Source organism: Pezoporus flaviventris, unplaced genomic scaffold (genome assembly GCF_033815535.1).
Source record: "Pezoporus flaviventris isolate CSIRO_AGI_PZ_B2104156 unplaced genomic scaffold, CSIRO_AGI_Pfla_v1 ptg000002l, whole genome shotgun sequence".
Classification (NCBI taxonomy): Eukaryota; Metazoa; Chordata; class Aves; order Psittaciformes; family Psittacidae; genus Pezoporus; species Pezoporus flaviventris.
The window spans coordinates 43,513,193-43,540,397 of NW_026892550.1; the positions used below are offsets into that span (position 1 = coordinate 43,513,193).

General features: G+C 38.9%; 1 protein-coding gene across 2 annotated transcripts in view; it reads left to right on the forward strand.

Moving 5' to 3' along the window:
* The window catches only part of FBXW7 (F-box and WD repeat domain containing 7), a 173,881-nt gene that overhangs the window by 23,252 nt on the left and 123,424 nt on the right, over positions 1-27,205 (forward strand). The window contains exon 1 of one of the 2 annotated variants that reach the window (XM_061476554.1): positions 21,687-21,930. The exons of the other annotated variant lie outside the window; for it this stretch is intronic. Coding sequence (XP_061332538.1) covers positions 21,775-21,930 — 156 coding nt within the window. The 5' untranslated portion in view covers positions 21,687-21,774. Of the gene's footprint in view, positions 1-21,686; positions 21,931-27,205 lie in introns of those variants that run through there. 2 annotated transcript variants of the gene reach the window in all.

Genomic DNA, 27,205 nt, shown 5'->3' on the forward strand with positions numbered 1-27,205 from the left:
TTTAAATACGAATATAAAAATTTAGATGGCCACAGAACTGAAATATCTTGAATGATAATTTAATAATACTGCATATGAATCTGGATGCGGATGCAGTGTCGTGGTTTAAAACCAGTCAGGCAGCTCGTTCACTCACTTCCCCCCCTTCTTGCCTTCCCCCTACTCCTGGAGGGACAGAGAGGAGAATCAAAAAGAACGCATCTCCCACAGGTTGAGATAAGAACAGTTTAGTAACTAAGGTATAACACAGATCACTACTGATACCACCAATAATAATAATGATAAAGGAAATAACAAGGAAATACAACACCTCAGCACCAGCCGACCGATAACTTGCCCCCCCCCCCCCCCCCCCCCCCCCAGCTCAGCCAAGCACTGACAAATACTTTGTCCAGCCCTGCAGTGCTAGCCCTTCTGGGTAACTCCCAGTTACATCCTGGGCATGTGGTATGGAATACCTCTTTGGCTAGCTTGGGTCAGGTGTCCTGTCTCTGCTTCCTCCCAGCTTCCCCTCCTCCCTGGCAGAGCATGAGGCTCAGAAGGTCCTTGGCCAGACTAAAACATTTGAGCGGTAACTAAAAACATCAGTGTTATCAGCACCGTTCCCAGGCCAAAAGTCAAAACCCAATGCTGCACCAGCTACTAAGAAGGAGAAAAATGACTGCTACTGCTGAACCCAGGACATGCAGATTTAGGTGTTGATCTGAATATCTCAATTTACTAGAGTATTGAACAAAAAACCTGTGTGGCCATATGCAAGCTACTGAGAACCTGAGAGATGTTCTTATTGAGAGTAGTTTCAAAGTTGTTCCAAGAATTGCCTGTCTGTCCAGTACCTTGTGGTAATTTCACTCTTAAAATAACAAAGGCCTGCATTGGCTGAACACGAGTATGTGTGAGAAATCATATATTCATATATATGTGTATATATATAAAATATGTGTATCTATAATATCATAATCATAATATATAATATAATATATATATTGCATATAACATATATAATATACAAGATATAATATATAACAAATATATTAGTATTTTCATATGCTTTCTATAAATTTTTATATATAATATAGATTAGCTATATATTGCATATATTTATATATATAATACATATTATGTATTATAGTATTATACCTTTATAATTTCATATATAGTTATGTCTTACATATTATATCTATTTTTATACATAATATTATAATTATATATTATATATACACACATATATTATATATATATACACACACAATATGTATATGAATGGACCAGCTGCTTCAAAGGGGTCCACTGGATTCTGGGTATACAGTAGAGTAACAGATACGGTGCTTTCCAGACCAGAGTATCTCACAATTATATACACTTCATGTTAACATGGAGAAATGTTAGATGCCTTTGGTAAAGGCTCTTATCCAAGGCCGTGCTGAGGAATTTCTTGGTTTTTATTCACTTCAGTGATGTTCTGTTTTCTAGAAAACAAAATTTCTTCTGTCTGCTAGTAAATAGAATTGCTAGTTTTCCATACCTGGTGCTAAAATCAAAATGACAGTTCAAAGAATTTGAAAGATTCTAGGGACTGCTAAGAGTTGGTTTGACACACCATTCCTTAATCTTATGCAAACTAAACTGAATGGAAAATAAAATTGCAAACCCTCCTTAATATCACAGACTGATTGCTAGGCTTTTCAGCTGTTTTACTAGAAAACTTGGCATCCTATCTCTTTTGACATTGCAGATTCCCATTATCGTAAATTTAGCTGCCTTTCTGCAGACATCTGATCTGTGTTGCTCTGTAAGGTTTTTCTTTATAAATCATGGCTTGAAAATAGGTAGAGAGTGTACTACCTCAGAACAATAACAGAGAATAAGCTTATCTAACTTTATGTACCTAATTTAGTGGCACATAAGCCATTAGAAGATTGATGTGTGAGGACAGTAATAAGTTTTTGCTTACATAGTAGTTTTTTAGACTGAGGGAAGATAATGTTACATTACATTTATTACCCCCACCAGGAGAGGTGAGCTGCAGTCCCTGAAAGCATTGTTGAAAAATGCCTTTCCATTTCTGTTTACTCTGTCTTCCAGTTGCAAAGCAGAATTACTGTGTGTGAGCTTGATTCACTGTGTTGGAACTATTTGAGGTTATCATGGATTACTCATGGGAACTATTGCATCCTGAAAAGTTGGTTATTCCAATGCTTATAAAAATTAGAATCCTTTACAGCCAAGTTATCATTGGTGGTAGTTTCAGACATCCTAGGAGAATGAGCCCTTGATGGACCAAAAGACCAATGTTAAATGTTCTGTTAATGGCCTATTAATGTTTCATATTTCTTTGTGTGAGGTTCCATAAGATTGCTTCTTCCTTCTCCCTCTGTTAACTGATTAAGCAGGGACCTTAGGGAGGCTATTGAAACTGTCTTATAGAAAACTGAGAAAAACTCAATGTGTAGGCTGTTTTGTTGCTTCATGTTTCCACCAGAGTCGTCCTAATCACATTAGCATCTGTAAGCATGCACTGGCACTCACAGATCTGTTAAATCGTCTCCATAGTTCAAAAGGGACGGACTTGATGCAGTGATGCAGTGCCTCACCTCTTTATGATTGTCTGTTTGGATAGTTGATGATAAAAATCCACAAATAACTGTTTATCTTTCACAGTGACAGACATAGCTTAAACTTTGGTGTCTTTGTAAACTTTAAATTATTCTTACTGTGGCTTCATGTGTATGCTGTGGTTCACATTTGTTCTCTTTGTATTACAGCTAAATTGCTGAAATAACTGCAACTGCTGGACAAGGAAGAAGACTTTTGTTCAGTTCTATTTAGTAGAACTAATCCTATATAACAATGAAGAGTAAGTTCAGAGTTGAAGGGCTGCACAGATATAACTGAGGACTGAACTGGCGTTTAGAATTTCTACTGCTGTATATGGAATCAGAAAAGATTTTGACAGTGACATTCTAATCTCTGCTGCCAGCTCTGATAATTAGCATCCACTTTGATCCAGAATTTCAGTCAGCCCACAGGAGTTACTCACCAGTCTAATTTCCTCCAAGAGGCAACACCAGTAACTCAGAGGCTTAGCTCTGAATCTCTAGCTGAATCCCAGGTCATCTTGACAGACAATCTGAAGCAAATTGTTCCATTCCTGGTACCTGAGATGTGTAACTGTACTGCTAAGAAAGTAATCTTGGCATACCATTAAGATATTTCGCTGTGTGCGTGGATTGGGGATCCGAAAAATCTCAAAAGTATGTAATTGACATCTTATGCCCATGGCAGTGTGATGAGGATAGTCTGTCGCTGAACTGTTGCACTCAAAATGTACATTTGACAGAGTTCTTAGCAAGCTTTTTAGCTTCTTTTATTCCCAATGAAAAAATTCTCAATATAAAGCCTTGCCTGTGGTTGCAGTTGTTGTTCTATTTAGAGTTAAGTACCGTGCTGCGTTTGTATGGTGTGATCTTTCTGAAGCAATGTCAGCTGTGACATTAATAAAAGAGGAGTACACTAGAGGAGCTCCACTTCATCCGTGTTCTAGTTCATCATCCATCTACCTTAAAGCTTTGTAATAGTTATGGGTCGCATCTATCGCTTTTGAGTATGGATAGTAAAGCACACTTTATATATTGCATAATGATGTTCTCCAGCCTCTTGCTTGTTCTATCACATGCCAGCAGTGAAGTATTGGTAAAAAACAATGTACTGAGCTGATGAAGAAAAAAAACCCAAAATGTTTCTCTTTTGTAGATATTTAGAAAACCTGTGTTGTGAAGGTGTTCACTCTCATTCTTCCCTTCAGCTCCGAATAGTAGTATTGATGTACTGGGTTGTGGTTATTTAAGTTAGGTAATTGGAACACAGCAAAATGAGTTTATTTTTCTGTTTTGGGTCTCCATTATGGCTCTCAAGTGTTTCCTCCTTTATCTCCGGTAGAGAGCACTACCAGCTGCACTGCAAAGGCCTCTCATGTATTTACCAAAATGCTGATTGTGATGTGACGATTGGTCCCGTATAAAATATCACTAGAAATTGTGGTAACCTCCTGTTATCTTGTCACATGTGCTCGTTAAGATACACTAAGGCCAGAAGGGACTTTGGGAGATCATTTGAGACCCTTCTTCCTCAGGACAAAAATCTACTGTGTCTAGACTGGTGTCTGTCAGGAGTGTTTTGATCTTTTTTAAATTCTTTGGTGAAGGAAATTCCATGTTTTCCCTAGCCATTTTTTTCTGCCACTGTTATCTGTAGAGTTGCCATACCGCTTTGCCCCCTTCTTGGTGTCACCTTTCCTGCAGTGCTGTTCCATTTTTTTTTTTCCTCTGTGTTTGCTGTAGACATGATAAATGGTATATAGCTTCTTTCCTCCGTACACACATGCTTTTTGCCTTTAAAGAGTGCTGTTTTCCTCACTTTTGTCATCTAAGCCGGAGGTTGACACATCCATGTGGCACCGTAACATCATTTGCAGTGATTGGTGTGGGCATCCAGCAGTGATACAGCTGCATCTAAAATCCTTACCAGTAGCAGTTTCTGGCTCTGCTGGGCCATATAATGCTCTGAGGTAGCTTGTGTGTCAGCTGTGGTGCATTGCCAGTGCTTTTGAGTTCATGTTTTATAACCTATGTGTTGCTGAGGAGGGACTGTGCCCACAGGAGGCCTGGCCTCGCCTCATGGACATTGTAGGTCTTGCGAGCACTCCTGTGCCAGAGGCTGAGGAGGTAGCAGCAGCAGAGCGAAGGGTTGTTGTCAGGGGTGCACTGTGGAAGGAGTCCTGCTGAACCTTGCTAGGTTTGCTATGCTGTGCTAGGCTCAGGGACAAAAAGAGGTGGAGAAGCACAGCTTCCAGGTGAGCTCCAGTGTCTTCAGTGTTTGTTGTGAGGTGCCATTCCAGGCTTTTGCTTGTTGTTTCCTATAAGTAACATGGTGAAGACTGAAGTGTTTCTTCAATTTGTGAAGATGTGTTCAAAAAATAAGCATCAATAGAATTTGGTTGTTTTTTTCTTTTTGTAAACCAAGTACAAAAGTGTGTCAAAAGTGTGGTGTTATGGAGAAACATGATTTTTCATACATGTGTATTCAGGGAAGCTGGTATATTTTTTGTACTTGGCTTACTTGTTTCTACACACTTGCTTCGGACAGTATAGCTTTAGATGAAACTTTGGACTGACCTAGGGAAAAGCACAAATAACAGGCTGTTCTAACAGAAGTCTGACTTCTGTTTTATAAAAGGTAGAATTAGCTCTCCGTGCTTGTTCAGTCACTGCTTCGTGTGCTGAAGCAGGCAGCTTCTGTCTGGTTGGCAGAACCTAGTGTGCAGGAATGGGAACTCTTGTCAGATTTGCATTCTCCAGAGTGGAGGGCAAGGATTTAAAATCGAGTATGACTGCAGCTCCTCCCAGTGGCAGGTCTTTCTCTGCTTCTGTTTGCTGGTACGGCAATGCCAGACCAAGTGGTGTTCAGAGAAACTCTACCCTGCTGCATTTTTACATGTGGGAAGGAGTGATTTTATGTTTGGTAGGATCGGTAATAAGAAATTGATTGTCTATCTGTAGCAGCCCACTGCACAGAAAGACTGCCAGGAACATACATGTCATCCCTCATTCAACATCACTTCACATTGTCTCAATACAGGTTTCAAAAACAGTGTATCTCTACAAAGAAAAAGAAACCTGCTGCTGTTGTTTTCCACATGCAATCACTGTGATTCTTCCTGCAGAAAATCTGTGAGTTTCATATTCTGTCCACATAGTTAAACCTCTTGTCATCTGGCATCGTGATTGCTGCAGCATCCTCCATATCAGACCTTTACAAATGCAGTCTTGCTGTTGCTGTATCAGCTTGGACTATTGCTGCATGTGAATTTTATTCTTGTATAATAAGCTGTTCCAAAAGTGTTTGTCCAGTGCTTCCAGGAGGCATTGGAGGAGATACCATGACTGCTGACACCAAATGTTTTAGGCTCTGTGCCAATCCATGTAATTCTGAGATCTTTTCTATGCTGTTTGTATATGTAAAGCCTGTGTGTGTGTGCATATGGACACACACTATGTGAATATGTAAGACCTTATTGTTAAAAATCACACAGGATTTTTGAAAATCATTACTCATTAGGCTTTCTCTTGCATTTCTAATTGCACAGGCAGTTGCACATATTGAATTCCATTTCAGTTCTGCTTACAGTATTCCCTTTTTCTTCCATCCTTAATTGGTAAGCAGGTGTGTACATCGACAGACTTGGTCTGCAAAGTACAAACCCTCCGCCACATTCTTGAAGGTTTTCAAGACTTGACAAAACCCTGAGCAACTTGGTCTGCATTCAGTGTTGAACCCTCATTTGAATAGAAGGTTGTATCTGATCTCTCCTGAGATCTCTTAAGTCTAAACTTGCCTGACATTTTTTCTTTTAGTGGGCAGAATGAAAACCTGGCACTATAATCAGTAGTAAAGGCTGAAGTGTGAGTGCTTGACAACTAATGCGAGGGTTCAGCTTCTACCGACTTCTGTCAGTCTACTGTAGCACCGAATATATCAAAAATACCTTGCATTTTCCTGTCTCTGCCTTGGGTAGGATGCTAGGATGTGCTTCAGTGCGTGCGCACAGCTGCAGAGCAAGCCTCCTGGCTCAGCGTATGTACATACTCCATATTCTGTGGAGGATGTACAACTCCAAAGTTGTACATCATTACCAACATGTGCTTCAAACCTTGATAATATTTGTAGCAAGAGCATAAATTTGAGCACTGGTATGGTAGAAGCTGCTCTGTCTGCTAGTAGTAGTGTAGGAAGAACGTTGTCTTCACTGGAGTTGTAGCTTTCAAAGGTAAACTTGTTTAGGATTTTTGGTATATGGGAAGAAGTTTGTCCTCAGTAAAGCCAAGGGTAAGGTAAAAATGTGTGAAATAATCTTTGTTCATTGTCCTGTCTGCTGTTAATACTAGTCTCGCATAATTTTAGAATCTATGCAAGATTCTTAGTTGGTCTGTGCTACCTACTACAAAGCAGGCTGGGCTCTAAAGCCTTTGATTTTTTGGTCTTACAGTAGATCAAAGTTGTGGAACGGAGCACAGACACTTCCCATCCTTTCCTTCAGCTGCCAGCCAGCAGTTACTAGGCTTGCAAAACTCTTACCTCTCTTTCTGGAAGATACCTGAATCATTAGCCCTTAGTAGTTAATGAATGAGGTTTTTAAAGGGAGCTGCTCTTGGGGGGGTTTGGCTAAGGGTCCCTCTCACTTTAGGAATGCCATCCCTCTTTGCAACTTCTGTGCTTTCATCCATCCATCAAGTCTGATCCTTGTTTGGACCTTTTGCTGGCTTGTGTTATTTGGTACATGAGTTGTGTGCATTATAAACTTTGTCAGTGATAATACTTTGCAGTAAAATGAAAACTTAAAATGATGCACTTCCAAAAGGTATTTCATAAAAATCAATTTTTGACATGTTTAATTAAAAAGGTGCAAAGTTGGAGTTGCCCATCAAATTCCAGTTGCCTGTGGTTTAACTTTAGCTTTCTTTCAAGAATTTCACATCTTCCTAGAAATAGGATCTCCTGGGACAGTCATTCAAAAAATAATGCTTTTTTGTTGATGATTCCTTCAAGTAGTTGTAGTAACACTTGATTAATCAGTGTAGTGGTTGTTTTTTTGTTGTTGTTTTTATTTTTTTTTCCCCTATTTGGAGCTCCATTTAAAAAAATCTTTTTATCTTTTTTGTGATGTTTCCTATTGCTCACATCTTGAGCTAGATGCATTTTGAATAATTAAATGAAACTGCGCTTTTACTAGACTTATCCCCAGAAAGATTTTGGGTGTTTTCTAGCTAATTAATTAGATACCAATTGTAAATTGAATTTAAAATTCTGTTCCTTAACACTTCAAACAGCACAAATTAGTAACTTATGTGCTATTTTCCTTTTTCCTTTGGGAAACGGCAAGAACATTTCCAAGAGGGCTCTTCATGCATACTACTCCACTTTGATCTAGAGCTGAACGTAATGCAAAATACTCTTTAGCTACCAAAGTCTCCTTGTAAGAGGACATTGCAGCTAGTGATTTAGTATGATAGCCAGCCCTTCATTTTAATGTCGGTTAAGAGAATGCTGCTATTAGTCCTTTTCCTTGAATAGCCTTTAGGAGGATATCTTGCATCCAGTGAGATAAACTTGAAGAGCAGCCGTCATTGCCTCGGTGCAAAACGACCTGCTGGCTTGCAGGGATGGCAAAAGATGACCTTTTGCAGGATAGTTCATGGATTAAGCTCGTACTGATACTGCCTGCTGGGATGGTCTTAATTGAGGTTGCTAATGATATTACAGGATATCTGTCTGCATTGTGGACTGAGGTGCTTACGCAGCAGCTCCTCAACTGCTGCAATCTACAGTCAGGCATTTTTAAGGTAAACAAGCATCAATTTTGTTTGGGTCAGAAAGCTACTTTTATAATTCAGTTTCAATTGCACAAAACATGAATATTTAATAACATACTTACAATTGTTTCTTTAACTGAAGTTTTGAAGTATATCCTGATTTGCCAGCTACCGGAGGATGATGAAATATTTAGCTGAATATAAACTTTAGTAGAAAATTATTATTTTGGGAAAAATTTAAGGGAAATGCTTCTTTAAATTTGTGTGAACTTTTAAACTTGTATGAAATGCTAGAATAAAAGCCTTGCATTTGAAAGCTGTGACAGGAAGGGTTTGAAATAGTTACGAGAATTGTTCATACCTAGAGGTGATTATACAGTGTTTTCTGCTCCTCACTGACACAATGGCTGGGCTAATGGGTGCAATATGTTACTGGTTGACATAGTCCATTGGTCCATGAAGACTTATTTACATTTCATACATTGCATTGCATTAACCAAGTAGCAAAATCACTGAATAGGAATAGAAGCTATTTGCAGAAAGCTAAGAAAATGTGATTTTTGTGATAGTAAAGATGACATGAAGAGTTCCAGAAGAACTCCAGGTTATCTGACATGCTCCATAATCACTGCTGCTTAGCTATAATATTCACAAGACTAATACTCACAGACTGTCCTGAAATGAGTGTATAAAACAGGTAGAGGTATGTGCTCTGAAAGGTCCACATTGAATTCAGGAGTGGCAGCTCTGAAGAGTATTGTGATAAGAGACAGGATGACCATTGAAAACAGGAATATTCAAAGTCAGGTTGTTAAGAGCCTGGGAACTGGGCTGCAGTTAACCAGGGCCACGGACCCAGCTGACATATCTAGGTGTTAGAATACAATACTGGGAGGGACAATGGCACTCCTTCATGGGAAAGGTTATTGACTGAGTAAATATAACATAGAATTGCAAATAAATATCATTGTGTGTTTTGACAAAGTCATTCCTAGTATAGTGTTTATGTAAAACTGAAGATAAATCAATTAAAACCTTCAAGAAACAATGTGGGAGAACTCTTCCTCATGGCTTGTTGATTGAAATCTTAGTCACTGAGAAATTCAAAGTTTGTGCCAGATTGTATATACTTTCTTTTATGCCAGTTTGAAAGCTTAGTGCCTAAGAGTTTTAAAATCACTTAAAATTTGTGTGTTGTGGAATGCTTGTGAGACACGGGAGCATCCTGAGGAGTGGGTGCAGCAAATCATAACATCATTGACAATATGATGGGGTAGAAGAATGAGAGTAAGGCCAAGCTTGTTCTGCAGTGAGGGGCAGCAGAAGGAAGAAGGGTAATATCCCTTATTATACCAGCTGTTGAAGAGGAGTGGGATTTTCTAGTGTAAGAGTTCTTAGGTGTAAATGGCAAATGATAAATTAGTTACACTGATTAATTAACTAAAGCATTTAATTTAATTGAAATTGATTTAGTTGCATTATGGGAGACAAAAACAAGCATGAGCAAACTGAGACTTCACCTTGACTGTGTCCTTAAGCACTCTATTTACAGTGCTACAACAAATGAAATGAGGTTTGTGTTTAAATGGCAACTATGCCAAAAGGTCTTGGTGTCATTGTTTCCCTATCACCTACACCCAACAAAAGAGGTAAAAAAACCAGCTCCTAAATACTGAAAAATAAACTGAATAACAACAAAAACCAGCTAGTCTAACAAGATGCTGTTCTGTAGGTTTTACATTCTTCAGTATGATCCTTAGGAAACTGAGCTAGGAATGGATTGCTTAGGATGCATTGCACTAAGTATATTGCATCTCTTCAGATGATATAAAGATTCTTCACCTAATGGGATCTTGAAGAAAAATGTTGTATTGCAGGTAAACACCTTAGAATTATGTTGGGAAAAGCTCCACTTGTACTGTTCTTTAGTTAATAGATGAGGATAATAGTAATGTTATACTACTGTTTTCTGTCTTTTTAAGTGGTATTTTTAATGGTAAATGGATGTCTTGTTAATTAGGTCAAATATGATTGTTGGAGCTTTACAGAGCATGTTAACTTTTCTGTATGTCAAGGGAAATGTTATTTCTGAAGTCAGGTCAAGCCTGGTTCTGAAGTCTGGAGAAAGAATGTCATGATCTCCTGAGAAACTACTTGTTCTTTAGAATCTCAGTGGCTCAATTATCCTTCGCTACTTTTTCTGCTCATCAAGCTAGAATATGAAGTAGTTGTCATTTAGGGTTCTTGCATATGCTTGTACACTTATCAGTTCATTTGGTGTTGCTTTAGGGTGAAACTACTTCCTGAAGTTTGAAAACTAGTAAGTCATATGTATTCTAAAGATGGCTTGTAAATTGGAGATTCAGGGACCAAAGATGTTCAGAACTGTAGGGAAACTGAATACTTATAATAACTGCTAAAAGGCATGTAATCATATATGAATTTTGCAAGATCCTTGTGTACTTATTTCTGCTTCCAGTTAATTTTAACTTGAACCTTACATGACTTTGTATGGCTTGCTTCATCTGCGCTAGCTGCTCACTGCTAGGTGATTACATGAAGATGTGTGTATGTAAAGCTTGACTCCCAGGATGTGCACAGGTGACCTCACTGTGACCTTACTACTTAATTGGTCTTTCACATCTTGGTATTAATTGAAGCTTGCTCAAGAAAATAATGAGCCTTAGAATGCAAGAACTAGTTGTCATTTAGAAGTAAAAAATCTCATTTTGATAATACATAATGAAAATCTGTTTAGGGTGTTTGATGGCTAATTCTCCTGTACAGCTAGGGTGCTGGTTCCAAGTCAGTTTTCTCTTCTTCCCTTGTAATGTGGTGGGTCCACTTGCTGCTCAAATGCAAAGGCAACCATGGACAATTAAGAGCTGGAGCGCTTTGTGCAGCACATTAGACTGCATCCAGCTCAAGCGCCCCCTGAGCAGGGTTCAGAATGTTTCTTGCTGCAACTCTGCTCTTAGATTTGAGCATTTCTTTCTGTCTGACAGGCTGGTTCTGTCATGCCAAAACCCTTGACGTTTATTTCTCCTATAATTTTGTTACAGGAAAAAGAAGGAAAACTACTTACTTCTCTCATTAGCTGTCTTTTCTTGCCCTGTCTTCAAGAAGAATTGCATTCCTCCTTTTCTATCCCCTCATTACCAATAAAGTAAGTAAATAACTTATTCCTTAGCTTCTTTACCCTAAGGAGTACCCTAAGTATAGTAAGCATTATTTCCATTTTATAGACAAGGAAGTGAAGAGCAGAGCAACAAATAATTTCATCAGTATGACAAATGACATCGATGGATTTGGTTGTGCTTGAATGGCGGTGATAGCCGTGCTGGCTCAAACAGCAATATCTCCAGCCTCCCCTGGTAGCCTTCATCTTTCCTGTCCTCCTTTACCCTGCATCTGACCATCTACCTCCATGTTAAGTCACGAGTAGCATAGCACAGTGCCCTAGATTGGCCATTTTGTGAAGTGTGGCCTGGGTTGTTTTTCATCCAAATCTATTTTCTATTCTTCCCTGTCCAACTATATGAACAATTACACTGCTGTATTCCCCTCTGTATGGGAGGGAGAGGGGTTTGAAACAAAGGATCAAAGGCTGTGTAACCTCACATAAGCACCACTGCTACTGAGATTGAAACTTGTGTTAGGCTATAGTTTTTGAGAACTTTAAAGAAGGCACTGTTACTGAAATAAATTACTATCATCAGCTTATGACTTGACTTCTAGAAGTTTTGGAGTATCTGTGCAGTGAACTAGATTTCAGGTTAAAACTTATTACCTAGAGAACACCTCAAATGTCTGTGCAGTCTGCACAGGTACTTGTGGCAACACAAGGCCAGAGATGACATGGGAGGGAAATGCCTGAGAGGGGAGTGAAGTATGTTTCTGATGCTAGCCAAGTGGTTCTGCTGCCAGTGCTTGTCGGACTACAGCAGCCTCAGGTGAACTTCCCTATGGTGAGTACTGACACTAGGTTACTCTAGCTTGCCAGAAGTCTAGGATGTGACAGTAGTGGGAGTTAATACACCTGTGGTACTGTGTGTTTAGCTAGTGACTTTAATGATGGAGAGTGCTTCAGTTCTGCACTCTGACACGCACTTAAGGCTTGTATTGAGCATCTGTAGTTCTACTGTTACTTGTGTTGCCAGATTAGGCTCATACATGATAATACCTTGATTTTTCTGTGTAGATAATAGATGGTATGGCATAAAGAGGTAGGGAAAAGATCATTGTCTTTTGTTTTCTGTCCTGTAGATAAGTTGAGAAATACAAGTATATTTGATAATTTAGAAAAGATTTAACTGTTTCTTCATTTCTTTTTGTATGTCTCTGATTTTTGAATGGATGAAATTATTATAAGATGTATTAAGAAATTCAGTATATAGCCATCTTAAATATGGAATGCCTTGTAGGTTGTTCCTTACTACTTAACCCAGTTCAAGAACTGACATACTGTATTTTTTTGTGAATAAATTTTGCACTGCATCTGTATGTATGCCAATTTTTTTTTTTTTTCCTATCTTATTTTGTTAGGAGGAGATTAATGAAAGAATGTGACTTCTGTTTACCTTGCTTTTCTCTGTTTTGCTTTAGGAGTTGAAGTTCACTGAGTCTTTGTTAAGGCAGTGTGAAGTATCCTTTAGGAAGTACAGTTTGCAAAATGCTAACTTTCTGTGACTGATAGCTTTGGATTACCTTCACTTTTGTAGCTGGAGGATGCAGATTCTCTTCTAGGATTACCAGACTTGATGATCTCATATGAAAAAAGTGAACAGGCAAGGTATTTTTGCATACTGTTACATCAACATCTGTTAATGTTTTCTGCTGTTGAATGTAGCCAGATTCTCCTGTTTAAGAAGCCACAGCTTTTCTCCAGGAAGTCAACAGGGGCATAAAGCATAACTGCGTTGTGATGAACTTCTATCTAAATTAAAAACAGCTTTTTAAACTTTCATAACCTCCTGGTGTTAAGCTAGCATTTTTACATATGACTCACTCGTACGGATTGTATTAGCTGTAGCCGTGGGTAAGGCTGTGCAGAAAGAGCTGGACTGTGACTTCCACAGGGGCAATGAAAGCACATTTGGCAGTGAATAAGGACTTCAGACTATTGCAGAAGGTAATGTTTATAGTAAATATTTTGCCTTACTGTAAGCCTCTAGGTGGAGGGTGAGGCTTCAGTGGGGAAATGGGGCAAAAAAACTCCCAACTTGATAATGGTTATGTTAATGATGTAAGGTTTTATTTGAAGTAGGCAGTCAACTTTGAGTTTTTTACATCTTAAACATAATAAAGGCCAATCCACTTGTTTCCTGAAGCCTGAAGTGTATAGAGGATTATAATAGATTCATTGTTGTTGGATTTCTGGATTTAACGTGAAATATAGTGGGAACATTGATCTTTATAAGGCTCTTGTCCTGTTTTGAACTTTGAAATTGGCTTGTAAGGTTTCTTTTTTGAACTATTAGTATTGGTTAACCAGAAAGTAAAGGTCTGCTTTCCTCTATGCTCACACATGAATAAATCTCCTATTTCTTGATTTTTTTGGTTTGGTGTGTTTTTTTTTTATTTGGCATTTTCAAAAAAATATTGCTGAAAAACGGAATTTCATAAAGCTGACTTCTGTCTGCAGCTCTATACGAAGACCTAGATTGTGGATGAGAGCAAATTACATTTTTAAAAGAATTTAGTAATTCTGAATAATGCTTGAAATTATGTAAACAGAAAGTATTACAGGTTTTGCTTTATGGTATGATTTGACATGCGAACATTATAATTTCTGTATCTAAGGTTGGCTGTTTTGCCAGGGAGCCTTTCTCACGTTTTGCCTGTTGTTCCCAGAAATGCACCTGGCTGGCTGATGTGGTACTTGCAGGAGCTGGGGAAGGGAGTATGGTCTCTCCTTCCTTGTCACTTGGCACATTTAAGAAGAAGTACCAGGCATAAATTGATAGTGTTTCCTTTTTAAATCAGTAGATAGCCTGAAACAAGAGCTGTGAAAGAGGGAAACATTCAGTGCTTCCACAGGAGGGTTACCTCTGAGGAAAATATTAACTATTTCACTGCTTGGGTGTAACTTGGCAGTCAGCTAAATGCTTATCTCAAACTGCTTCCCAGAGCTGCAAAGGAGGGAGGAAAATCACTAACTTTTAGGAATAGGCACGTGTAGATATCTTTTACAACTCTTAAAACTAATGAGATAATACTTTAGCATACTGAAAATGAGTAGGTAATACACAGTAGAATGAATTATTCTCTACTTGAAGGATTACTGACTTTTTGTATTCAGTTGGTTTATAATCTCCAGCTGTTTTCCTGTGCTGTCAAAAACTGTCTTGTGCAGATTGTTTTTAGGGAAGAGGTGAGAAGAGAAGGGGAAGTAGAGACTACTCAGTAAATCTGTAAATACATTTGGGAGGACTGGAGGAGAGGAACAACTCCTGTGCAGATTTCCCTGTGTTTAGCTGTAATAGCTCCATACCTAATTTGGTGCAAGTGGTTTGGTGCCTGTGTTCATGACTCAAATGTAGGCTTCCAGTCTTATGCCAAGAACTACATGTCTGTCAGCAGCACTACTTAAGCTAAGTGATTTATAGCTCCCAAGCCAAATTATGAAATCTGTTGTCCTTAAGCCCACTATAAAAGGTATCCAGAAATCTGCCACTGAATCATCTCCTGCTTATTCAGGAGACACTCCTCACGAGCTCCACACTGATTACCCTTGTTAGGCTACACTCAGTGTGTGGGCTGAACCTTTTTTTTTTTTTTTTCTCTCATACAGCTGGAAGATGGGAGAAAGGACTTGGAATCATAGAATAGTTTGGGTTGGAAGGGATCTTAAAGCTCATCCAGTTCCAACTCCTGTACCACAGGCAGCTTCCAGTAGACCAGGATGTGCAAAGCCCATCCAGCCTGGCCTTAAACACTGCCAGGGATGGGGCATCCACAGTGTTTCTGGGCACCCTGTTCCAATGTCTCGCCTAATTCTACCCTCATTTGGTTTAAAGCCATTCCCCCTTGTCCTGTCACTACATGCCCTTGTAAAAACTCCCTAGACTTTTGTTTTAGCAGATGCTTGGAATTGTTGAAGGTGAGGTGGTCGGCCTAGATGAAGAGTGCTTTTTCTGAGGGTTGAAGTATGGGGAAGTTAGCTAGTGAGACAAGAACAGTGGCTGGAGGACTCCCTCGAGTCAAAGAAATGCTATCCCTACTTTACCCTACCTTCTTTCTCCCCCAGGCCTTGTTTCCTTGCTTGCCTGCAGTAAAGGCAGAAAACACTTTAATCGATATACAGGAACAACTTTTTCTTCTTGCTGCATCAACTTGCAATAAATATCAAACAATGTTTCATCTGGAAGGAGTGCTGTAACAAAACTGAGACAAAGAAATGCAGCTGGTATGTGGGTGTCTCAGGTATAATGTGATGTGAATAGATATATCTGGTTAAGTGAATATATATATCTGGTTAGATGTGAATATATATATCTGGTTAAGTGATGGAGTGGCTCTTACAAAATTACAGAGAACAAGTTGGTATCCTTTTTTCCTCTCCAACAGAGAGTCCAGGTAGACAGACAGCATGCAAGATGAATACTGAAAATATGAGCACAGCATGGAGTTAATGAGAAGGCAGTGTGCATGTACATTAGGCAAAGGGAGCCTCTAATTTGGAAGGCTAATGATCATGTATCTATACTGAGATGTTTGCGAGTTCAGTTAGTTGGGTATGTCACAGAATTTCCTTCAGTGAATGGTGTTAAGAAATTAGAACGGCAGTTGTGTGGACTCTTACCTTGGAGCAGATGAGTGAAACACAGGCCCCAGACTTCCCAGCACTGCAGTGCTTTCATGCTCTGGGAAACCAGGGTTTGGGTCATGTGCCTGTGCTGCACAGGAGAAGGATGGCAAGTCCGCTGATGTCTGGGATAGTTCAAGAAAACGCATCCTGCTGGAACTGCATTCTTTTTATCTCTGTGGTGAAGCTGGGAAGAGTACCACCATTTGGTTTCTGGAGAGAGGTGCTATTTCTGTGGTTTGTTTTGCAAATTCAAAAACTAGTCATCAATAAAGGGGGTCAGGTATGAGATGGGACCCTTAGGAGGTGCAGCCAGTGCCATGATTGTCCTGCATAAGCTTATGCAAACTGCACAATTCTGGAGCAAAAAGAATCATCTCCCAATTTTTCTCTCTTTTGGTGATGCCTCTTGTGCAAGGGGGGAAAGAATGAGACTAAGTTTGATTACCCATTCATCTCTCCCCACCCCGGACAGACGGAAGGGGCCTTGAGAAAAGCTGAAGAACCTAAAACCCACCACTTCTGTCACCTTGTGTCTTGGGTGAAATTAGACATTGCTGCTTATATCCTTCCATCAGCTGCTTTAAAATCTGTCTGTTGCAGGGGACAGTGTACTTGTCTGTTGTGAATTTTTTTTTTTCTTCTTAAATTTTAAATCTTTGTTTTGTTTTATTGTCTTTGAGATGAGAACGCAAACAGCCAAAGACTGTTTTCACATCTCAAAGTTGCAATCTGGAGAGTGCAGCAGATGATGTAATTTTTAAAGCTGCTTCTCCCAATGGAGAGTTTTTAGAAGTTTTTATTACCAGTAGCAAACCTTCAATTAGAAGCTCTCTTTTACCTATTTACTTAGTGTACTGGTATGTGAAAGGATTCTTAGTCTTTCTTATGTACCAATAAAGCAGCTCTTGAGATTATGAAGAAATACATAACTTAGGTTTAGTTCATGAAACTACAAGTTCTTTTCTTATTTTAATGAGATTTATAGAATTTCATTCCGATCGCTATCATCTTTACTTGAAAAATAATTTCAAAAAATCTCCTTTCTTGTACTTGAAAAGTGTAATGTTGGTGGTGATTCTGCATGTTGGGTTTATTTTCTGAGACTGTGGAGCTGGCTGCAGATGGAACAAGGGTACCTGGCCAGCAGTGTGGCAAGCCACATGGGTCTCTGGTGTTTCCAACTGTCTTTCAGAGAGTTGTCTTAAAACTTGTTAATCTGTTGTGGAGAGTATCTTCCCTCCTAAACACTTGAGAGTTGTAGCTTCTCTTACATTCTCTTTCTGTTTTCTAGGTATGTAACAAGCCTGTTGGTTTTTTTTCAGTTTGAGTGTCTTACTGTATATCATGTGTTGTGTTTAGATCTCAGCAATGTGCTTAGGCATTCAGACTTTACGATGAATTGCATAGTGTAGTGGGTTTGCCCTAATGATGTATTACTAAGCATGTGCTACACGGATTTCATAGAATCATAGAACAGTTAGGGTTGGAAAGGAGCTTAAGATCATCTAGTTCCAACTCCCCTACCGTGGGCAGGAACACCTCCCACTATACCATGTCGCCCAAGGCTCTGTCCAACCTGACCTTGAACAGTGTCAGAGATGGGAGCATTCACAGCTTCCTTGGGCAACCTGTTCCAGTGTCTCACCATGTTAACAGTAAATAATTTCTTCCTTATATCCAATCTAAACTTCCCCTGTTTAAGTTTTAACTTGTTACCCCTTGTCCTGTCACTGAAGTCCCTAATGAAGAGTCCCTCCCCAGCATCCCTATAGCTCCCCTTCAGATACTGGAAGGCTTCTATGAGGTCTCCATGCAGCCTTCTCTTCTCCAGGCTGAACAGCCCCAACTTTCCCAGCCTGTTTTCATACAGGAGGTGCTCCAGTCCCCTGATCATCCTCGTGGCCCTCCTCTGGACTTGTTCCAACAGTTCCATGTCCTTTTTATGTTGAGGACACCAGAACTGCACACAATACTCCAGGTGAGATCTCACAAAAGCAGGGTAGAGGGGCAAGAATCGCCTCCTTCGACCTGCTGGTCACACTCCTTTTGATGCAGCGTAGGATACAGCTGGCTTTCTGCGAGTGCACGCTGCCAGCTCATGTTAAGTTTCTCATCGACCAGCACCCCCAAGTCCTTCTCTGCAGGGCTGCTCCGAATTGGCAAGGATCTTTTTGTAGGAAGGCGTTCCCCAGTTCAAATTTGTGTGTACTTCATTATTTGTTCAGTAACTGTGTTTCATAATTTATGTACTGTTTCTATATGTATATCCTTGCAAACATCTAAGTGAAGTATATGTTCTGCACGTCTACTGTCTTTTCGACTTCCTGCGTCAAAGTATTTCATTCAGGCTCTTTAACTAAGAGTGTGTCTGGCTGTTTGCCCAATGAGATTTTGCATACATGAGAGTATGGCCTTAGCTTAGCAAGAAATATTTTTTCCTTTGCCTTTATGGATATATGTACATATATATATAAACATAAGAACAGTCTGTGGCTTATAATGAAGAGTATTGCAAGAAAGCTTTGTTAGTACGATAAATGTTCCTTTAAAATTATAAACAATCCTGCTGTGTTTTAAAGTTTGGATTTGACTAAGTTTGAGGAAGTCATGGGAGCTAATATAATGATAAAAATAGCTGGTATTCTGAAAGGTAGCTGTGACTGTGGGGACATTGTCTTCATGACTTTGCCCTGTTAAAGACTTTTATGGAGAATGCCATGCATTTAGTGCTTTAATTAGAAATGGGGAAGTAACTAAAAAGATACATAGGAAGCAAGTTCAATTTCAGGTGAAACATTGTAGTGAAGGTTTTGCTGAGAACTAGAAAAGTAAAAGAAACAAAATACAGTGGCAACACCAATGTAAACTTTAAACAAGTTTGTCTTCACATTTTAAATGATACTGCAGGATGCTTTGGGGGGGGTGTGTGAAGTTTGTTCATCTCCACCTATGTCACTGAGACTGGGACTTCAATTTTGTTGTCCGTTGATAACAAAAAAATATCCCACAGTGAAATTACTTTGGTATCCTTGAAAATATTAATATATATTACAGATACTTAATCTATGAAAGTGTGGCTGTCAGTCACTGGCTTTATCTGCATGTGCCCTGAGATCAATAGTACATTAAGGAAACTGACATGAGGAGGGGAAAAATTCATAAATAATGAATAGCAGGCTTTGCTGCTGGCTCTTCATTTCTTCCAAGAATAATACAAATTCTAGTGAAGTACTCCTGTACTTCCTAACCCTATTACTCAAGACCATTATCCCGAATATCGATGCTTTCCTTTAGGCTGTTTCTTCTTAAGAAATATATCTGTGTTAACCTTAACTACATGCTGGCAAAGAAAAAAGCTAGTGTTTCTATTTATCAGATATACAGGTACAGTAAGAGTATTTATAGGAGAACTTATCTGCAGTCTACTGAGAGACCAGGATTTGAAATAGGGAGATGCAAGGCTTGCTTTTAAGTGGTTTCTTAGCTCTATGAACAATAGATGCTTCTGAAAAGGGATTTTCGTGGTATGCAGGACATGTGAAATGTTGAGCATTGGAGCATGATCCTTGCACTTTAAATCTGTGTATTAATTTTTTTTCATTAGCTCTCTGCTTCCACATCCTGCATATTGCTGGCAAGCATGCATCAGCAATAAGAATTTCTTCACTAATGTGTCTGACACATCTGTGAAATGTGGCTGGTCAGAGCTATGGCTGCTTTTTTGGAAGTTGGCTCCTTTCTAGCCATTTAAGTAATTTCACCTGATATTACTTTAAATTTCAATATTATGTGCTCTTTTGATGAATAGTCGTGTAGAATCAGCACAGGAAGAGCAAAGTCCTTGGCAATACCAGCTCAATTGCATCTGCAGATGAGGATTTAAAATTCTATGCAGCAGACAGTACCTCCAGCAGGCGAGTAAAAGGTTACTGCATTATTTTGCTTGTTTGCATCTGTAGTCTTTATCTACCAAAAGGGATTTTTTTTTAATTAATGTTCAATTTATTGTGCATGCTTGTATATAGATACCACTGGAAATTGATCTAATAGAAACATGAATATCAAAAGGGCACAGCAAGGTGAAGGGAGAGGCTCAGTTCAGCTTTAAACCAAGGAAAGGGGAGGGGGAAAGAGGAGAGTAAAGGGGAGGGAGAGAGCAGCAGCGAAATTCAGCTTTCAGTGCAGTGTGAAAATGAGAAGTTGTTTTGTGACTATATTCATTTCAGCTGTTCTCACATCGCTTGCATTTTTCTTTAAGCTTTTGCTAGAGAGTATGCTGTTGAACAAGGACTGATAGCTCTATGAATGTGACAATTATTTCAAGTCAGATTATCCTGTAATCAGGTTAAGCAGTTTTGTTAATGTGAGACCTTCTACTTTCAGAAGTAGTATCCCATACCATCTTAAACCAATTAAAGTGAGCTTTTTGCAATATTACTTGCTTTTTCTTTTTTTTTTTTTTCCTCCCACTATGGAAAGGAAAAAGAAGCATATAGTTATTGTATTAGTATCTCTTGCAAGTGAGAAGACATTTCCAGGACTAAGTTACTTGCGTGTGTTAAACTAGAGGGGCAGTCAAGCTTATATTTTGAGCAGAGTATACCTCTTTTGAAAGGTTAGAAGACCTGTTTATGTCTGACTGCTCATTTGAATTAGTTTTGCAATTTTTTTTTTCCTTTTGTCAGAGCTAAGGGCTCCTCGAGGACTTTATTAAAGCTTAATATGATCTGCCTCTAACTTACTTGGGGAGTTGGTTGTGGTACCTTTAGACATTTTACTATAAATTCTCTCGTGCTTGTTTCTTCCCGGGTTTAAATTTCTGTTGGCTTTTCCTAGTGTTGTTCTCACTCACGTAGCTTTGTAGCAGCCATTCTTAAGTCAGGATCTGGTGCACCTGGGCAGCATTTTTCTCACAGATTCTGACTTTTCAGGAAGAGTTTCTGTTTATTTTTTGTTCCTCTCAGGCGCTGCAAATAGCCTGGGAGTATAGCAGTCAGACAGGTCCCGTCGTTCTCCTGTGTAATTGGAAGGTCCTTTTCAAGCAGAGGCATTACAATGGGTTGGCAGCTCCGGACGTGTGCTGAGTGCCGCAGCCGTGCAGAGCGGAGGCCCTCGCCGGCGCGGAGGATGCTGTGGGCGAGCGTGGGGCCGCGCGGGGTGGGGCTCCCGGCTGTGGGCTGCTGGCGTAGCCTCCTGGCCGGGACCCAGGCTGGGCAGGCTGCACTGTGGGCAGGGTGAAACAGGCTGGAAGTGACAGAAGCCACAGAAGAAGTAGTCAGCAAGCAGGTTGGAGAGGCTGCCACCCCGGAATTCACTCCTCTGTTAAACAGCTGCCCATCTTTTCAAAGGAGCTTACTTTGCAAAGAGGAGTACAGGAAAGAATGAACGTGGTTTTTAAATGGGAGGTATTACTTGCTGAGGAGACTGGCTGACATTTTTTTTGAGGGTTTTTTTTTTTTCTTTTTTTTTTCCCTTCTCCTATTTTGTTTAGCAGTCATAATTTCAGCCAGGGAGCTGCAGAATGAGGCAGCTGGCCAATTTTGAGTGTTTATGGGACAGTACGAGTCCTAATTTCTTTAAGAATAAACTCATCTGATGAGCAAGTCAATGTGTGGCTGTGGCTGCAGCATTATTTCTTCTTTAATGAAGAGGCTGGGCTGTTCAACCTGCTGCTCCAATCTTCTGTCTTGCAGTCATACATCAGAGCAGTTGCAGAGACTATCTATTGAATGTCTCAATCGGCCAAAGAAGGTAACTCTATTTTAAATTTTCACTATACCATTAAAAGGGTGATGTATAATTTGGACTAACATGATAAAAAGACAAATTTCAGATGTTCTTAGCAGGTTTTTTTGACCTTGCAGTAACTATCCAATATCATTTTGCCATTATCAGGTTGTGTAGCAATAGAAATGTGCTGCAGTAATTGATTTTGTAATAGGATCAGGTGATTTACTGGCTGCACTGACAACCACTTGCTTGCTTGTTCTGAAACGTGGAGCACTCTAATGGATGTTTTGATTGCAGCCCCGAGTTCCTCTGAAACTGCTGGATGCTCAAAGATGTAACATCTCATTTGTCAGAATAAAAGCTTCTCTAGCGGTGTCATTGGAAGTTCATTGAATATTTAAATACTGACTCCAGATTTGGGATTCTTTGTAAAATCCTTTCTGTGTAGAAGTGAAAATTGTTTTAGTCAACTTCATGCATGTCAAATTATCCCCTTTCCTGATAGCCACTTGAAACACATTAATGCATGTGCTGTATGCGTTTCCTGAGAATTTTGTCTGTGCTAAATGTATTCCAAGTCTGTGCCTAGAGGAGAGTGTACAGCAGTTATTTGTGGATTGCTATTAAATGTCATAATTTTCATATATTATGCTTTGGAAACAGAAATCTGTCTCTAATTAGAAAACAAACCAAACTGAACTAAACAAAACCCACTCTGTATCAGAATATAGAATTTACTGTAGAAGAAGTCACTAGGAGATGTGATCCAGTGAATGAAATTGGGGAGTTTAATTGGGTCCACCTTTTGGACCAAGCTGTCTTAGGCTGATAAAATTGAATCTTCTTAAACTCTTAGAGCTTTTAAGATATGTAATACACCATTAATTTCCAGGTTAATTGGAGAGTCGTATGAGCACAAAATGTATTACAGTGGTTATTAATAGTATATACCTAATTCTTTTCATTTTTCAAAGAAGTCTTAGTTCTTCCCAGTTATTGTGCAAGAATAAACATGCCCTTCTCAATGTTTTTTCACTGTTATGTGTTATATCACATAAGAATGAAAATGAAAAACCAGAAAAAACCCATGGAGTTACGAAAAGTGGCTTTTAATTGTTGTTTTTTCAATCTTGAAGTGAAAACTGATGGGGAAAAACTTGCAGCAGGAAGTAGAAGTGTCTCAATTGGACCTCAAAATAAGAAACAGTCAAAAGATAACTTCAGCATACAGAAATTTAGAGAATGGCACTCATTTTGTCCTGAAGACACTGGTATGCTGTGTACTGTAGGTGATTGAATAACTAATAGCCAAGATCAAATATGTAACAATTTCTAAAGTAATCATATATATGCAGTGATTTAAATGGCCTGAAATAAATCAAGGTGGCTGGATTTGAAATTGTTGAAACTAGTCATGATTAAACTAAACTGAAGTTTAGTATTTTTCAACAAGTTCTCACTTGATAAAAAACAGTGAGCAAGAAACATTTGATTTAAACTAATAGGTTTTAACTTTGGTTTTCCATTTATACCTCAGACAAGCCAACTAAAAGAAATGGTTTCTTTTCTTATAATTTTTTACACCTTTATCTTAATGAGGAGAAGATACCTGCATTTGTTCATGTAGTTCAGATTCTTCTCAGCTGTTTGATTTGGGTTTGTTGTAGTGTGGCTTGTTTGGTGTTGTGAAACGGGTATGAGTGCCTTTGGTGAAATAGGTTTGTATCTCACCAATTTGTATGTGTGAAAAGAAACCCAAATTCCTATTTCACCAGCATATAATACGTGTTTACAGTCTGAAAGAACTGGGCATTGTTTTGGAGTAGCAGAATGAGTCCAAGCATGTTTTCTGAACCTGAAGAGGAGTAGTGTTCACGGGTGGTGATGATGGTCGGGGGGTAGCACTTCACTGAGCTCGGGTTGCAGCATTTACTTAGTGATTGAGTTCAGTGATTTGACTTTAAAAAAGCTGTGTGTGGAGGCAACAGTGTTGCAGTGTTTCACCTGTTTACTTTAAATTGTCTTAAATGACATGAGGAAATGCACCTATTAGCTGTAGAGAGAGATCAATTAAAAATCACTTCCATTTAAAGGAGTTAATTCGATGAAGAAAAATAAGCTTAAATAGTTTTTATTTTTTATACATCTTAAGGTTAGTTTATAACTACATGGGAATTTTGCCCCCATGATGATGTATTCTTATAAAAATATTTGAGAAAGTTGATGTCATCCATTGTATTTTGCGATTCTAAACACAATGAGAAAAGAGCTAATGAAATGTGTTCTGAAGTTCAAGAGAAAAATCTTTTAAAATTACTAAGGAAAGTAGTTGGAAAGAATTACATTTTTTTTTCAGAGAAAATGGAAAATGGGCTTGTTTTGTAAAATGGTAGGATTTTGTGTACAAAACCGCAGTGCAAAACATGCAGCTCCATGAAACTCTAGCTAGCCCAGAGAGGAGGAAAGGGCCTTTCTGTTAAGAGTGAAATGTTACTGAAGTGATAGTAAATACCGGAATATGTGCTGTGGGAGTACTGTTACGCTAATGGAGCGGAAGGAGTAATGGAACTAATGGAACAGTAGTATCAGAATCATTGAAATTGGATTTAGCAGTCTGAAAGGTCAGCTGGAGACTTGTCAAAGTGCCTCTAGTGCATGTTGGTGACCCTTGGGTCCACAGTGCCCATGGCCACCCCGCTGCACCCTTACTGTGGGCTCCCAGCTCCCACTGCACAGTCACGTCTGGGGCAGATAGGCATGTAGACCTTATGAACAGCATGTTACTTCAGGTACAAACACCTAAGCGGAGCTATAATTAACAAAAGCCAGCTCTTTGCCGGATTTAAAATGAGGGTAGCTGTTTTCTTATTCAGCCATAAGATATTTATAGTGGAAGCTGCTACAGTATGCCTGGGAAGGACTTGTTTTCTAAAGAAATTGTCATAGAACAAAACTGAGTGTGTAAAACATTAGGCTAAACATTATAGTAAAAGCCTATATTAAAGTTGAAGAGAAACTGTCTTTATCTTAAATTGTTTATTCATTGCTGAAAATTAACCTTGTTAATTAGGCCTTAGTATTTGCCAGAATTGGTTGAATTGTGCAATTGATTTAATGGGATGATTTTGCAGGCTTAAAATGTTGCATGTTTAAAATTTTCCCAAAATGAAAGCAGAAGAAATGTTTCAACAGATTAGATTGCTTTATTTTTTTAAGAAGCATGTGAGAGAATTACTTTGATTTTATAAAAGCCATCATTGCTAATATACCTTTTATATGCCTTAGCAGAAGTCTTAGAGGTGTTTTCCGGAGAAATACTGACAAAATGATGTTTCCTGGAAGAAAAACACCATTTTTAACCCGTCTAGGTTAGTCTGATTTTGCTGAAATGTGGTAGTACTATGTTTTTGTGCTGTTTCGCATAGCCATGCTAGCTTCTGGGGAAGCTGGAAGCGTTACTACATTGTGAGTGCTTGGTACCAATAAAAGTCTTGTACTTCTGTGTAGTGATCTCTTTGCAAAAATCAGATGATCTTTAAGGTCCCTTCCAACCCTAACCATTCTATAATTCTATGATTAAGTGAAAAGAATCACTTTTGAAATATTTCAGTCTTTTGTTTGAGAAGTTCTTGCATTTTCTCTCCATTCTGGAAATGGAGCACAGACCTACATTCCCTTCTGATTTAGAATTACACTGGATGAAGAGTTGGACGTGGACAACATACATTGTAATGGCATGATCAGTCTCTATGGAAAGCAGAAGTAGCTCTGTCTCCCTGGCTGTTGTATGGTAGGGCAAGCAGGGTCTCTGCTTTCACTTTGCCAGTGCTTGCTTTGGGGAGCAGATGCTTTTGGGAAGAGAGATGGCTGAGCAGGGAAGCAGTTCTGGGGGTCAGGCTGTAATGCTTCCTGTTTGCATCATACTGGGGGGGGTTTGAATTAGGATGAGAAGAAGTGAGGCTAGAGAATGAGAGTTTTTGCATGATTGTGGAAGCAACGTAGCTAGGTTAAAAGTTATTTCTAGTGATCTTAACTGTTATAGTAGGGTTGGGATATTGGCAGTAAGCAGTCTGTCTCTAATGCAGAGTTGTGGAGTGAAAGCAAGCGCTTAGCTATTTATGAACACCTGTGTAGCTAAAGACAAAAGGTAATGATCTTGTAAACTCTATTTTTCACTCTCCCTGACCTTGCAGATCAGCTGAAGGCTTCTGTACCTGATTACTTAATGAGGAATTGATTAGATTGATTGATTGCTTCCCTCCCTTGTATTTTCAGTAGGAACAAATAGTAGTTCACTGGCAATTGCAGGTCATTTTAGGGCCTGTTCTAAACCTAACTTGAATTAAATCCGGAATAAGGTAATCTGACTGAAAAAAGATGCATGGCATATCTTGCACCTCAAAATTTGTCAGACATGCTCATTTTATAAGAATGGCTATTACTGCCTTCTTATATGTTTAGTTTTCATCTCAAAGTGGAAAAGTACCAGTAGTGGAAGAAGTGCTTGGAAAAAAAAAAGGGGGAAAAAATCAACAAGTCCTGCATGAAATTGGTGGAAGACTTGAGGAAGCTAAAAATGGATTACTAAGGAGAGAAGCAATAAGTTATTAGGAACTAGAAGCAGGCAGGAACTTTACCAGAGGGTCGAAAACCTTGCTGTGAGCCACTGACCTTTTTTTCCATGTATATATGAATCTTGAATAGCTGCTGAATTACAGGGATTTTTCTTTCATTTGCAAATAGTGGTGCAGTGTATGTATATAAAAATACACACACACACACACACACACACAAGAGTTATAGTTGGGATTTGTGTTTTCTTGTTTGCTTCCTGCAGGCTTCCAAATTGGTGTCATTGGAAACTTACCTGGGATCTGAATGTCAGGCTTCATTCTCTAAGAAATAAAATTTGTGATCATAATTCTGCATTTTAGATAGCGGCCCTAATGTTTCTAAAAGGAACCTGGTAACTCCCACATGGCTAAATTTAGTTCTGCTGAGAATATACATATATATTCTTAGCAGTGTTTCCCAGAATATATAGAGTATATATATCCTAAGAATATATCTATGTATATTAAAGACAAAAATCAAAGCTTTAAGTAGACTGAAGAGAAAATACAACTCTAGATATATCTTCTTAAAAAAGTACAATTATGCTTTTTTAGGTCAAGACCCTTTGAAAATTTAATTCTTTTTGTAAATGGATTTTCATATATAAATGCTATGTCATATGGGTGCTGAAGACTAAAACTTCCTAGCTTCTCTTTCCTGTGGAGATACCTACTTCACGTAT